This window comes from Zootoca vivipara, chromosome 5 (genome assembly GCF_965207765.1).
Source record: "Zootoca vivipara chromosome 5, rZooViv2.hap1.1, whole genome shotgun sequence".
NCBI classification, from domain to species: domain Eukaryota; kingdom Metazoa; phylum Chordata; class Lepidosauria; order Squamata; family Lacertidae; genus Zootoca; species Zootoca vivipara.
This window is the reverse complement of record NC_142588.1, coordinates 47,350,856-47,364,769: the sequence shown is the minus strand read 5'-3', so window position 1 is coordinate 47,364,769 and position 13,914 is coordinate 47,350,856. Positions and strand designations below refer to the sequence as shown.

The 13,914-nt window shown below is 39.6% G+C and overlaps 1 protein-coding gene across 16 annotated transcripts in view; it reads right to left on the bottom strand.

Annotated features, from left to right (window-relative positions):
• ABLIM1 (actin binding LIM protein 1) overlaps nt 1-13,914 on the bottom strand; it is a 194,392-nt gene that overhangs the window by 105,181 nt on the left and 75,297 nt on the right. For all 16 annotated transcript variants that reach the window (XM_060274770.2, XM_088670544.1, XM_088670535.1 and 13 more), the window contains exon 2: nt 3,989-4,123. In XM_060274770.2, coding sequence (XP_060130753.2) covers nt 3,989-4,123 — 135 coding nt within the window. The remainder of the gene's footprint in view (nt 1-3,988; nt 4,124-13,914) is intronic.

The following is a 13,914-nucleotide window of genomic DNA, read 5'->3' as shown; positions in this document are numbered from 1 at the left end:
TAGCCTCAATCTCGTGTCTGGTAAACTATCAGAGCAGTCTGTCAGTAGTGGAACAGCTTTCTAATCAAATACTCAGTTTAGGTGAATGCTTCACTCATAGCAGTATCAACCTGTAGATTTAAAAAAAATAAAAAGCTACAAGCGCAACATTCATTTGGCAAAAGTAACATCATCTATTCTTACACTTTATAATGCAGAGCCACATCTAAATTTCTTTTACCCTTGGAGAGGTTATTCACCCTTCTCCATGTGACTGCTTGGGATGCTTGTATTGCAAATTATTAATCTATCAGGGGCTTTAAAATATCTTCATTAACAGCCACCCATAGCAAAACAAGTTATCCACAAAGTTGGAATGAGAATATATTCTATTAAACTACATCGGGGCAGTCAATGATGGCAGCAAGTATGAAACCCTATAACAGGAACTCTAAAAGAAATACACACACACACACACACACACACACACACACACTTATTTATATGCCACCAGCAAAGCTGGAAAAGACTGTATCAGGTAGAGCTGGAGAGAGAAAGAGATTGTGAGGGGAAGCATACTTCTCAGCCACCAGAATCTTTGAAAATGTGACACTCCAAGTAAGGGAGAAGGTAAATACACTGCAACAGTTCAGGAACACACAAACAGGAATTGAAAGTTATCCAAATGTAGTTCACATAACCCCTTCTGCACATTAAAAGAAGGTTGCAGAGAGACACATAGACAATGACTGCCCCGACACCATGATCTTCTGATATCATGTATTCAAACTGCATAAGAAGGAACCCTAGTCACTTTTACAAAAACGAAAATCAAAAAGCCAAGCAAACAAACCCACAAAACAGGCTAGGAGTGCTAGGAAAGGAGTAATGTGGATTGGGGCCATGATTCTTCATTGCAAAGAGAATCTCTATGTGAGCACATACATGGTTATATGACTAGAACTCCTTCTGATATAGTTTTAACATATAGACATTGGCATGGATGGGCTTGCCTGTGTAACCCCGTATCCTCTGCCACACTTCCACTGGGGTGGTAACATGAACACCCCTCAAAGCAAAGTCAAATATGTTCCTATTTTATAGCTTTGTTTTCGATCTTTTAATTATAAAATGAAATAATAACAATAATTTGACTACATACTAATACACACCTAAAAATATACCCTATTAAAAATAAGCAGGACTTACTTCTTTTTATTTTATTTAAAACACTGATAAATTTAGGAGGAAACATGGATAAGACTGTAAGGCCATAATCTTGTGCACCAGGTGTAATCTCCAATGAACACAAGTGAACTTACTTCTGAGTAAACATGCATAAGGTCTTTTAACTCTATTCCGTGTAGTCCATTTCATCCTCATGATTACATAAATTATTTTTGTACCATATTTTTGTCCACATTACTCAACTAAAATCACTTTCAGAAAAGTAGTTATTTATAGTGTTCCTTGCAAAATTAATATTATATAGCCCCTGAGGGTACTGCTTGGCTGCCTGACAAAGTGCTGTTGACCAATGCCTGACTGCCAGTAATATCACAAGCTTCATCAACAGAAGTGTCTGATCTATCCACCCAGGGGACCAGATGCAAAGGGAAGCAGTGATCACTGCAGCCTTTATAAAAGCTGTGTATATGCATATAAGAACTGTGTCTTATAATTAGAGAATCATGGCATTATCAAGACCCCCTCTTACAAAAAAGAGAATGTCCTGAGATTGAGGATTTGGGTTTCTAGCAGATAATGTGACAGAATCTTGTACTATATAATAGGTTTAAAAGTGCACCTAGTACTTATGATCACTGAGACAGAACATTAGCCTAGCTACCCTAGAAAGCATCTAGACTAAATAGTCTAGATTAAATAGTCTGCATTGGGAGAACAAAACAATCCTAGATGAGAGAGAGAGTGCAGCTTAGACACTATATTGGATAAATAACATCACCGCCACCTCCTTAAGCAAAATATTTCCACTTTAACTGAGGGAAAGTCAACTTCTAAGCATTTCATGAGGATCTTGAAAGATATTCTCCAGGCTTGCTATCACCTTGGTGAATGACAAATTTAAAGTGGCATTCAAATAAAAGAAAGACACCTAATGAGACTGAAGGGACCGGCCACTTTCATCCCATTGATTTATGCAAGAGGCAGCACAGAAAAATCAAAAATCAAAAGAAGAGTTGGAGATGTGTTCTGCTTTGTTGGACAAAGGTTGATTGAGTTCCCAAGGAACTCCAAATTTTATAAATAAATACATTCATGTACATTGTCTTAAGAGGAACTGCTTCACACCATGTTGATTTTGTAGCTGCCTTCATCATGCAAATTAGAAGAAGAGGAAGAGGAGGAGGAGGAGGAGGAGGAGGAGGAGGAGGAGGAGGAGGAGGAGGAGGAGTTTGGATTTGATATCCTGCTTTATCACTACCCGAAGGAGTCTCAAAGCGGTTGCTAACATTCTCCTTTTCCTTCCTCCCCCAAAACAAGAACTCTGTGAGGTGAGTGGGGCTGAGAGACTTCAAAGAAGTGTGACTAGCCCAAGTTCACCCAGCAGCTGCATGTGGAGGAGCGGAGACGCGAACCCAACAGCTTACGTGCGTATGTATATGGGGTGGAGGGGCATCCTCATTCATGGTAACCATTGCTATGTTTTGGCAAACTGCTTTCTGCAGCTTTCTTTAAGCATTACACTTTCCATGAGATGATGGGAGAGAAGAGCAGGCTTCCCAATGCAGACATTGGCCATCTAGCATGAGGGCACTCGTCCTCACTAAAGTTACACCTTGTAACTTTAACTGTGTGAGGGGAAACTAGTAGTTAATGGTGGCTCACAGTTTGTTCTAAACCAGAACCAGAAACTACCATTTCAAATTATCTTCTTATTCTGGTTTGGAGGCAAACTACTGCTGGTTGGACAAACTATGGGTACAATCTGAATGTCAGAACAAATTATGTTTATTGCAAACCAGAAGAGTGCAGGAAAGGGTCAGCTTATGAAAGGGTGGAGCAGAGCATGTGTGCCCGCAGCACATTCCCAATGGCCAAGCTGCAGTTTGATCATGATGCCTGAACTGGGAGAGTGAGAGCGTATATGTGCAGCGAGTTTCTGTATGTCACTGTCACAGCAGATGGAAGTCTCCCAGCTGATGGTTCTGATGAAAATTGTCATATCTGAGAGATCACAGTCTAAACAATTCTTGAGATGTAAGCTATAGCCAGGGCAGAAAAACCATGCTGCACCTCAAACCACAGTCATATGATTTCAGGGCTGGAAACACTGGACTCTTCTCAATGAACACTGAAAGCATGCCACAAGACATTTTTTGTGCTATGCTCATGCAAGGGCAACATCCCATCCATGTGTAATAGACTAGAGTAGGGAGGGTGGAAGAGGAGGAAGAGATTTTCTGTTGACCGGGGATGGGGAGATAAATTTCTTTTTTAAAAGATAGATCAGGCATGGGTGTCTGTGCAGAACTGCTTTATAAAACATACCTGCTCCCCTTTTCCCAAGCCACCCTACTGTTTTGTAATAGTTTTCTTTGTAAAATTCTTTAAAGAATGTACCCACCCTTGCAATACTGTTCCCACACAGATGCTCAGGTCTAGTCAATCTGTGATCTTCTATGTCAGTTACCCAAGCGCATCACACACATGAGCGGGGCAAAAGGTAAGTGTGAATAAGCCCAGGGTCAAAACCACTCAGTAATCAGCTGAAGGGATTTTTAACTAGGTAAATCACCTTAGACAGTCTACTACCCAATGCATCATACCACTCACTTGCCTGTACATTTAAGTGGTGCTCTTTTTTCATTACACTTTGGATATAGTTCTGAGATTCTTCTTCATTGGATCTAGCTCCCATCTGCACACGCATGGTGGGTAGCCAGAGCAAATAACACATTACAATGTTTTCTGGATGAAAAAAGATAAATGAACAATTTGATGGGACCAGTTCATAAGCTTGTAAGAAAAATGAGCTTCACAGTACCTTTGCAGGTAAAGCATTTGATGTGAAAATGCCTGGCCTGGACACGAAGCACTTCTCCTTTGCATGGCTCCCCACATTTATGGCAGTGGATGACTGGCTTCTCTGTGGAATGGGGAGGCTCCTGAGGATGTGCCACTGTAAAAATAATGAGAAATTATATGCACAAGACTTTCTTTCAGATTTGTCCAGCTTCTCACAGAGGATTAACCAAAAAGATGCATTTTTAAAAATATGTATGACGCTCACTAGGGAGCAATGGGGAAAGCGGTTAAGGAAAACAGAAGCAATGTCAAACCATCTGACATTGCTTGCGCTTTCCTATAGCTTGCTCTAAATGATCTCACACTTGTGATAAGAGCTCCACTGGTAGTGATTTGCCAGATCCACTGGGCTTACCCCTGTCACACCTGTAGGCTTTCCACCCATAGCCCAATATTTTAGATTCCTGTGAATTGCATTCTGCTTCAATAGCCTGACAGACAATCTACACTTTCATTAAAAAGCATGTGTTCCAACCCTCCTGGGATGTACCTCTTCAGAATCTGAAAGAGGGGATCACATAAAAACAGGCTTCATAGGCCATTTGCAATGTGATGTACACTTCATACAAAGTAAGAAAATACCAGAAGCAGGGGCAGGGATAATAAGAAAAGAACTGTATTTCTGGATCCATCTAAACTCAACAGCTCTTTAACCAAATAATTCTGAGGAAGTCATGTCAGTCAATATTGCTAGCATGCTAAAGTATAAATGTTCACTGTAATATTAGGGATGCAGAGAATCCCCCCCCCAATTTGAAGTAGTTGCTCAGTTTAAATATTTTACAGAGCTACAGACACCAGACCAGCCTCAACTAGAAGATGGTTATGTATGGTGTGGAACACTTTCCCAGCAGAGATCCTCACTTTTAACTTTCAGGCATCTCCTGAAGACTTTTTCATGTCGACAATGCCCTGCAGCTGATGAATTTTTATCATGAATTGTCAGTCATCTGCACTTCTAAATGGTATTTTATGTTTTAACACTGTAAATTGCCCTCATATTTAATGATATGATGGAACAGAAATAGTTTTAGTCAATAGAAACAAATAAAGGTTTCAATTCAGCTGTCCTACCTGAGGAATCTAGACATTCATTTGACTGTATGCCATATTATGGGCTGAAATGGACTGCAGCCAATTTCTTAATCATGAATAAGGAGAGGATATAGGAAGACATGTCCTTAACTTTAGTCTATTGGAATTAATGGGACATAAAAAGACATAAAAAAGACCAAACTGTGGGAGGCAGTGGAAGACAGGAGTGCCTGGTGTGCAGTGGTCCATGGGGCCACAAAGAGTCGGACACGACTAAACGACTAAACAACAACAACAAAAAGACTCTCACTTTGCTTACATTCATATGTTTCAACCTTTGAATTTTCCTTCCTTCCCTTTTTGTAGATGTGCTTAGTTTATAGGAGTGTAAACATCTATTCTATTTACAGTGGAAAGGTGTGGTGTACATTAATGTAATTCTATAGTACCAAACTTCACATTTAAAATGTTTTATGGCAGCAAAACAGCTAGGAAGACAAAATGTTTTTTTCTTTAACCTCTGCCACCCACCACACTTCTGATAGGTTTGTTGTTTTCTATTTACAGTGCCCTGTTATTTAATCCATATGAGTGCACAAAACACTGAAGGGAATGCCGACTAATGTTTTAATTAGCAATTATGTCTAAATAAGACCCCAGCAGCACACAGCCTTCGGTGAACCCTCCCTAATCTTTAAGTAATGAAGTTCTATTTTTGGATTACAAGACCGGGGTTATTAGCTTTCCCAAAAAAAGGCCACTGCATTAACTGACAACTGAGGTAACACACTACTTATGAAAGGGGGTGGATGAGGACCACCCCAGACACTGGGTATTCACTTACAAAATAAAACTAGCAATAGCATAATTGCGGGCCCAGTTAACATGAAAACACAGGTGCTATGAGGCAGCTTGTTTAATCTGAAAAACTGTATTAGTTAGTGTTTGGTTGTAAACCGCTTTCATCCTACTCTTGGTGTTGTGGATATATTACTGCAGAAGTCCTAACACCTTAATGCTGAAGTCTTCTCCAAAATTCTATTTTACACACACACACACACACACACACACACACACACACACACACACTCTTCTCATTTGCACTCTCACTGTACACTTCTGTCTCCTCTCTCACTCTCTCCCTATCTACAAAAGACCATCCTGGAACTGGTGGTGTGACCCACCTGAGGTTGTAGGCCACAGCTTGCCGGCTGAAAACTAATGTTCTCTGCTATTTTCTCTTCCAGCTTCTGTACTGGCTTCTAGGAATCCTAAGTTATAAGTGAGGTGCTACAAAAGCCTTTTAAGTTGTCTGTCAAGAGATACTGACATATAAACAAAGCCTCAAAGCTGATTAATCAAAGACTATACAGACTTTCTGAACCTGCATCTTCAACATTTCATCAGCAGCCAGTATTATCTGTTGCTGGTGTAATTTGAACTGTTTACAATAAAGCCTTGATTGACAGTCCTACAAAGAGCCACCTACTGGTATTGTCCTGTGTGGAAGACACTAATTACAGGTTGGTGGCATAGGTTCTTTGTATGGCAAAGGAAAATTTATATGGATGCAACAAAGTGTAACAAGGGAGAAGTCTTACTATGGATGGAGATGAATAATAGTTTTTAACTCATATGAGAAACATTGTGATGGAGACACTGCCACTTATGTTGCACACACGTTTATTTTGTTACACTATAATCTTTGGTAAGCTTGTACGTCTTTGAAACATTATAAAATCCTGCAGAATCTGTGTAACCAGGGGGGCGGGGGGGGGACCAAATCAGCAGAACAGAAAAACAGTAAAACCCGCTCTGCCCCTATATTCTAAAACAAGAGACACTGTTCCACAAAAATCAAACATCTCAAAAAGCTTAGATGCAGAACACTAAAAAACTGAAAAAGTAGGACAATTTTTTACAAAAATATTAAATGTGCCTTATTTTTTTTAGCTTTCTGGCCAAGCAGAAATTATGACATAAGGACAAATGGCACTGTGCAAGTGATAAGCAGCAAGTGTCATTCTTTTGTTTACACTAGAAGTTTCAAAAAACACCTATTATCCAACCCACACCAACAAGGTATCATTAAGAAGACAATCCTTAGAATCCAGACAATGACAAAATAACTTAACCAGAGAACGCTGATCCATTTGGGTGGATAGGATGCTGCTCCAACCTCAATCTGCCCTCTCAGCCAGCTGCCAGCTGCCTGCCTTCTTACTTATGACCAGTCCAAGAGATAGCACTGCTTGTCGGCTTTCTCCTTTTTGGTGAGTGTTGCCCTTGTAGAACTCAGCAGAGAGGAGAACGGGGAAATAATTCAATCTGTTGCCTCCAACTACTGTTGAGCTCCCTGCCTTCTGCCCTACCAGTTCCAGTTAGCAACAGTCAATACTAAACTGAACCAAAATTGCTTGGGATTCCAATTCTAAAGTTCCCCAAGTCAACCTTTGCCCTTCACTTCGTAACTCTGCACTGCCCAACCCCTCCAGAGAGTCAGGGTGATCAGAAATCTTAGAAACTAAATAAAAGATTTTTTAATCTTTTAAAGATTAAATATTTTAAAGTTACAGGGAACCAGGCAGAGGGCCTTCTCGGTAGTGGCACCCACCCTGTGGAATGCCCTCCCACCAGAGGTCAAAGAGAACAACAATTACCAGACCTTTAGAAGGCATCTCAAGGCAGCCCTGTTTAGGGAAGCTTTTAATGTTTGATTTCTGTATTTTAATGTTTTGTTGGAAGCCGCCCAGAGTGGCTGGGGGAACCCGGCCAGATGGGTGGGGTATAAATTATTATTATTATTATTATTATTATTATTATTATTATTATTATTATTATTATTAAAAAACTGTTAGGGGATGTTCCAGAGGTGTTCAAATATTTCTCATTGGTTCACAGGTTCATTGTGATCTATTCATCTGAAACAGGCATGGTGACACTCAAGTAACATACTAATATTTCACAGAAGAAACAAATGTGTGCATTCAAAAATGGAGTATGTGTGTGAAATGAGCTGCCTATTCAGAGGGAACTAAAATTCCTTTGTAAGCACACCATTATAATTCTTGAAAGCTGTATCTATCCCATTTTTTGCTCAGACATTCTTGCATACCATTGTCATATTTTGTACATTCCCTATTTGTAACCATGAGGACTACACATTTTCTTCACAAGTTGCTCTATACAATCCTTCTATGTCTTCCTTGTACACATATGCCCTCTTCACATGTCAGGCCACATATTACCCCTTGTGAAGTAGCGCTCCTGCACTGATTGAAATACAAATTCCGGAGGTAAAATATAGTTTTGGTATTTGTAGCATTACTGCTATTTGTGCCTCGTGTATCTCACAGCCACATCCTGACCAATATATCTGGTGGTCGCAATTACATGGCCAGTCACACTCCCCATAGTCCTGAAATCGAAGCTCAGCAACTGAATTCAGCTTCTTAGGAAGAAGCTATTTTTAAAAAATAAACCTTTGCCCCACTGGAAATATACATTACATGGTAAAGCTCTCTAATAACAGAGGTGACCTTGCATGCAGCAGAAAGGAAATGCAGAGCACTGAAATAGGAAACAAACTGGGAGTATATGGGATTTTTTCCCTTTTAATAGTTTCATTAGAAATACATATGGTATAATCTTTTCCATAGTCATACTCTGAGAAAGATCCTGAATCACTATCAAAACACCACCACCACACTTTTTTACCTAGAACAATAAGCATGGGATAAATTTACTTGTAGCAGCTTGATGAACATAGGAAGCATTCCTATTCCAAGTCACACTATTGATCCATCTAGTTCAGCACTATCTACACAGACAGGCAGCAGCTCTCCATGATTTCAGGCAGGAATCTCCCCTAGCCCTACCTGGAGATGCCAGGGATTGAATCTGGGGTCTTCTATATTTAGAAGCACAGCTCTGGAACAGATATTAACAGCATGATTTGTCCGAGGATATTATACTTACATAAGCAAAGCTACTTTTATAAACAAATAAACTTTGAAGCCTTAATTTCAAAGCAAGCAGAACGTTTTGAGCATATTTTAGGCAGCAGATGCAATTTGTAAGATGCTCATTAGAAGCCAGCTGAATTTCTTAAGACGCATCATTTTTTTGTGTTCCCTGAGTCTGCACACTTTCTAATACCCCATCTGCTTTATGTGCATTACAATTGTAATGTCTTCATACTCTTAGAAATACCACCCCATGAAGTCATTCCTCCATAAGAGAAGCTCAGATGCTAGGGTATAAAATGGCAATTAGCAATTGATCATGTTCACCTGTAAAAATCACACCTTTCCATAAGGACATAAAAGCATTCCTCTGTGAGACCAGCCAATAGCCAGTTAATGAGTTATTTATTTTATTATTGTTGTATTTTTATTCTTATGGAGAAGTCTGAGTGGGATTTGGACCAGTCTTGGATACTATGCACCTGGAGTATGTGTGTCATTAGTTGTAAAATTGTCTTCTTATTTGAATTAAAAATGCATTTTCCCTTCAATATTGATATTCATAAGTTCAAAAAAACCCCTCTGCATTAGAAACAAAAGATGCTATCAACTTCTCTAAATAAAGCATCTCCTCACTTTTGTTTACACATTTCCACTCACTTTCAGTGAACAAAATTGCTAGGTAGAATGATCAGATCTGCATTTTTAACCTTAACATTATCAGTTAAGGAAACAGTGGGGAAATGGAATGGCCTTCTACTCTCACATTATCAGAATAAGTCATACATGGATCCCCAGTTACCACCACTTTGAACTCCAAAGGTAATCTGCTTCTGCCAGGCTACTTCATAACATACAGAATTTCTACATGGAAGGTGCATCTGCATAATAATTTAACCCATCACATGCATCTATACTATAACATAAACAATTCTACATCCACATATGCTACTGCATGTGTACACAAACACTGTGGGTACAGACAGCAATTTTCATTGTAGGATCATCATATACTTCCACCTACACAGCACCTTCTCTGCAAAAATGTTGTAATACCCTATGTGATTAAGTTTCTAGAGATACACAGTCAGTTTTCTTTCCAGTAGCTTCACAAATACTTGGTCTCTGTCATACTGTTTGCAAGAATGTTCAGTGTGCTTTGATGTCCTTGACTCTCATTTGCCCTTTCCTCACTGGCTCTGCAATGCATTTTTAAAATTTCTTCACACATATCATATCCACTGCAGGTCAAACTGACCTCTGAGAGTCAATTTTACACTGAAAGCGCCAGGTAAGCGCTTAGTGTTCAGTTTGTGTGCCTAGAAGTTCCATATTGGGGAGAATGGAAGGAGCCAAATAGAAACAGAACTTCCTCAAAATGATATGTTCCATATATCCTATGCTAATTTTAAAAAATAGATTAAAGTGAGTGACGGAATTCATAATTCCCACATGAGAAAGTTCAAGCTGATTTAGAGTTGCTCATTATCCCTGTAAGAGCAACTATCTAAAAAGATAATCAGGAAGATCCATTTCATCAAGATGTGTGATATAGCTGTAAGCTTCACTGCCAAACACACAGCAACCAAGAAATTGAGCAAAAAGGGAAAAAACTCACAACAAAGTGATGTCATCTGACATCACTTATTTTGTAAAAATAGACTTTGTGGGCGAAAAAGAATAGACATAGGACTGAGCATGCATCATTTGTATAATCTACGGTTGGATCCAAACTAAGTTAATTACAATTAGATCCCATTAAAATCAATGGGACCTAAGTTCAACTTACTTAGTCTAGATCAGCATTTCCCAAACTTGGGTTTCCAGCCGTTTTTGGACTACAATTCCCATCATCCATGATGATCGGTCCTGCTAGTTAGGGATGATGGGAGCTGTAGGAATTGTAGGAGACCCAAGTTTGGGAAACACTGTTCTAGATCCATCATTATCATCATAATTATTTGCTTGGCTGTTTAAGTTGGCTTGATTTGCCTTGGGCAAAATAAAGTGATGAACAAATTTAATAACTAATAATAAAATAATAATTTATTTCCCAAACTGTGTTCAGAGTGGCTCACAAGAATAGTGAACATATCTATATAGGTACAGCAGAAACACTGATATATTTTTGACTAACACTTTATAATACAGTATTTACATTCACATGAGAAAGCTAGCATACCTTACAATTTATAAAGCCCTGGTTTATGTTTAAAAGAAAAACACTTTACCTCAGAATTGTCCAGGTTCAAAATGTAAATGCAATTTACTGTTAAGAATTTCTAGAAATTTACATCAATTTACCATGCAAAAATCCCCCACACTGGAAGTTTCAGTTTCTAGTTTCCAAATTCCCATCTCTACCTCCAACCACTAAAAACCCCAGTGGATAATTACTGTTCCTTTTTAGGAAGTGGGGTTTCCTTAATCCTATCTTACATATTTTTCCAAACTCCTTTTGATCTACACACAATGTGAAGCTTGTTCACAGACAGAATACAGATTGCCTGGTCTCTATTTCTTCACTTTGTCTATCCCATCCACCCCCCCAAAAAATACTACAGTTATCAAGACTCCTGTTCCTCTTACTAAGCTATACATAGTATGTGACACATCAGCATATCTCCATGCTCAAGAGAGAGAGAATTGTTCTTAATGATTGCAGTGTCACAATGCTGTTAAGAAACACATGCCTAGAGGAAAACATGAAATTGCTGTTAACTAAAAAGGGAGCAGAAAGAGATGAAAAAGTGAAATGTAAACTGTATATTCCAGGACAAATCTCAGAAATAACTTCTTATCTATTCGGATAAAAAATAATCTCCCATCCACCTGCTGCAATTTTCCAGGAGATTTTACAAGTGGTAGTCACAAGAAGACAAGCCACTGCTTCACTGCCCTCTTAAGGGATTTTTTCCCTAGCTCTGAAGATTCTTCAGTCATTTGTATGGAGCATGACAAGGGTATGTAGGGCTGCATTCACAAGTGGGGTTCATTACATTAGTTTAACTGATTATAAGGTTCACACTTTTGTCCCATTTTCTAACGTTTCTTTCATACTGCACACGCCAGTCATACCTTGACTGCTTTACCGCCATGTTGCAGCAAATGTAATTCACACACCTTATTTTTCGCTCCATAAGACACACTTTTTTCCTCCTAAAAAGTAAGAGGAAATGTCTGTGCATCTTATGGAGCGAATGCATAGTCCCTGGAGCCGAATTGTCCAGGGGCGAAAAGCAGATCGTTGTTTTTTTTTTAATAAAGAGCTAAAGGCTAACAAGAGGGAGAGAGGGTATTGAAAGGAGCCCGCTCAGCAGCTGATTGCAAGAGATCGGGGAGGGAGATAAGAGACTCTAGCTCCCTTCCCAGCCCAGCCCCCTTGCCCAGGCCTCCATTGTTGTGTTTCCCCAGCGACATGTGACTGGCTGATTAGATTATCTGTCTGGAAACTGTAGAAATGGCTCCTTTTCCTTTCCTAAAGAAGCTGCAGAACTGTGAGTTGAACCCCATAAAAACAGAATTTTTTTCTCTTTGCAAGGTAAGCTCAACAACTTTGAGCTGATCCTCAAAAATGGAGCTTTCCCCCTTTGCAAAAAAGCTGCACAGCTGTGAGCTGATCCCCCCCCCCCCGAAAAACCCAGGGCTTTCCCCCTTTCCTCCTCTAAAAATTAGGTGTGTCTTTTGGTTAGGTGCGTCTTATGGAGCAAAAAATACGGTATGTTATTCCTCCATGCCATCCTTCTCCCTCTATGCTCCACCATTCTTACAGGCGTAACCTTTTCAGCATGCCACCTCATGGCTTGTTGCCTCAGCGGCTGCAACATAAAACTGGAAAAGGTGGGAAAATGTGCAAACCTCCCATGATTTTTCAGGCTGAGGAGGCTGCAAACAGATTTTCTCTGGAACCTTATAACATGGAAATGAGCACTAATCTTGCACAATATTCCATTCCACTCCATTCCATGAGTTTTCTGGAACTGACATCATGTGAGAGTCAAATATAATGCAAAACATAACTGTTAGAAAAATGGCAGGGAAATTGTATAAACAGCCGTGTGAATGAAGCCCAGGTTGCACTGGTCACCTGAGCCTTATGTTTGATAGTCCTGTTTTAAATCAATCCAGAAGTGCAGGAAAAAAACATTTTCCTCCCATCTCAAGTTTCACTGCAGTTTTGCAAGAAAATCAAACACTCAGGGAAACATGGTGCTGCAAGGAGGTTTTATGATATTTGTGGAAGCACCTGCATGTCAGGCTCTTCTGTGATTTCAGAAAACTAGCAGATGAAGAAGAATGTACTGTATATTATGCCCTGGTGCAGGAGCCTTTGAAGTGGCAAGCGCTTTCAATCAACTCATGCATCTAAGTTGGAACTGGTCTGCAAAACGAGAGAGAACTAACCCCCCAACCTCTCTTTAAGAGACAAACTCAAATAGAACTATAAATATTATGTATCCACTTCCACCCTCTTGCAGATTGATGTTATTTCCAGGAAAGTATTGAGCATTCCATATTTGTCCCCAAAGACCATCATTCAGGCAACTTGGCAAAAGACAACTGCTCATTTAATCCATCTGAATTCAAGTGAACTGTATTGTTTTTAATCCATCTGAATTTAAACCATTAATTGAACTTCCTAAATCAGCATTCCAAGCAAACACACTGACCCCGAAAGTTATTGTTCATGCCATCATATACTCAGGGAGAGAGGGAAAATGGCTGGGATTTTATTCTTCATCTGCAGCAATGTTGACTTTGCATTCTCTTTTAGATCTCTGTTGTAAGCAAGCTAATCAGGGTGGGAAAATGCTGATGATCCAAGCACGGATGGATTATCCATTTGCTAAGATCAGCACTTCAAGTGGCGGACAGCAGGCAGACT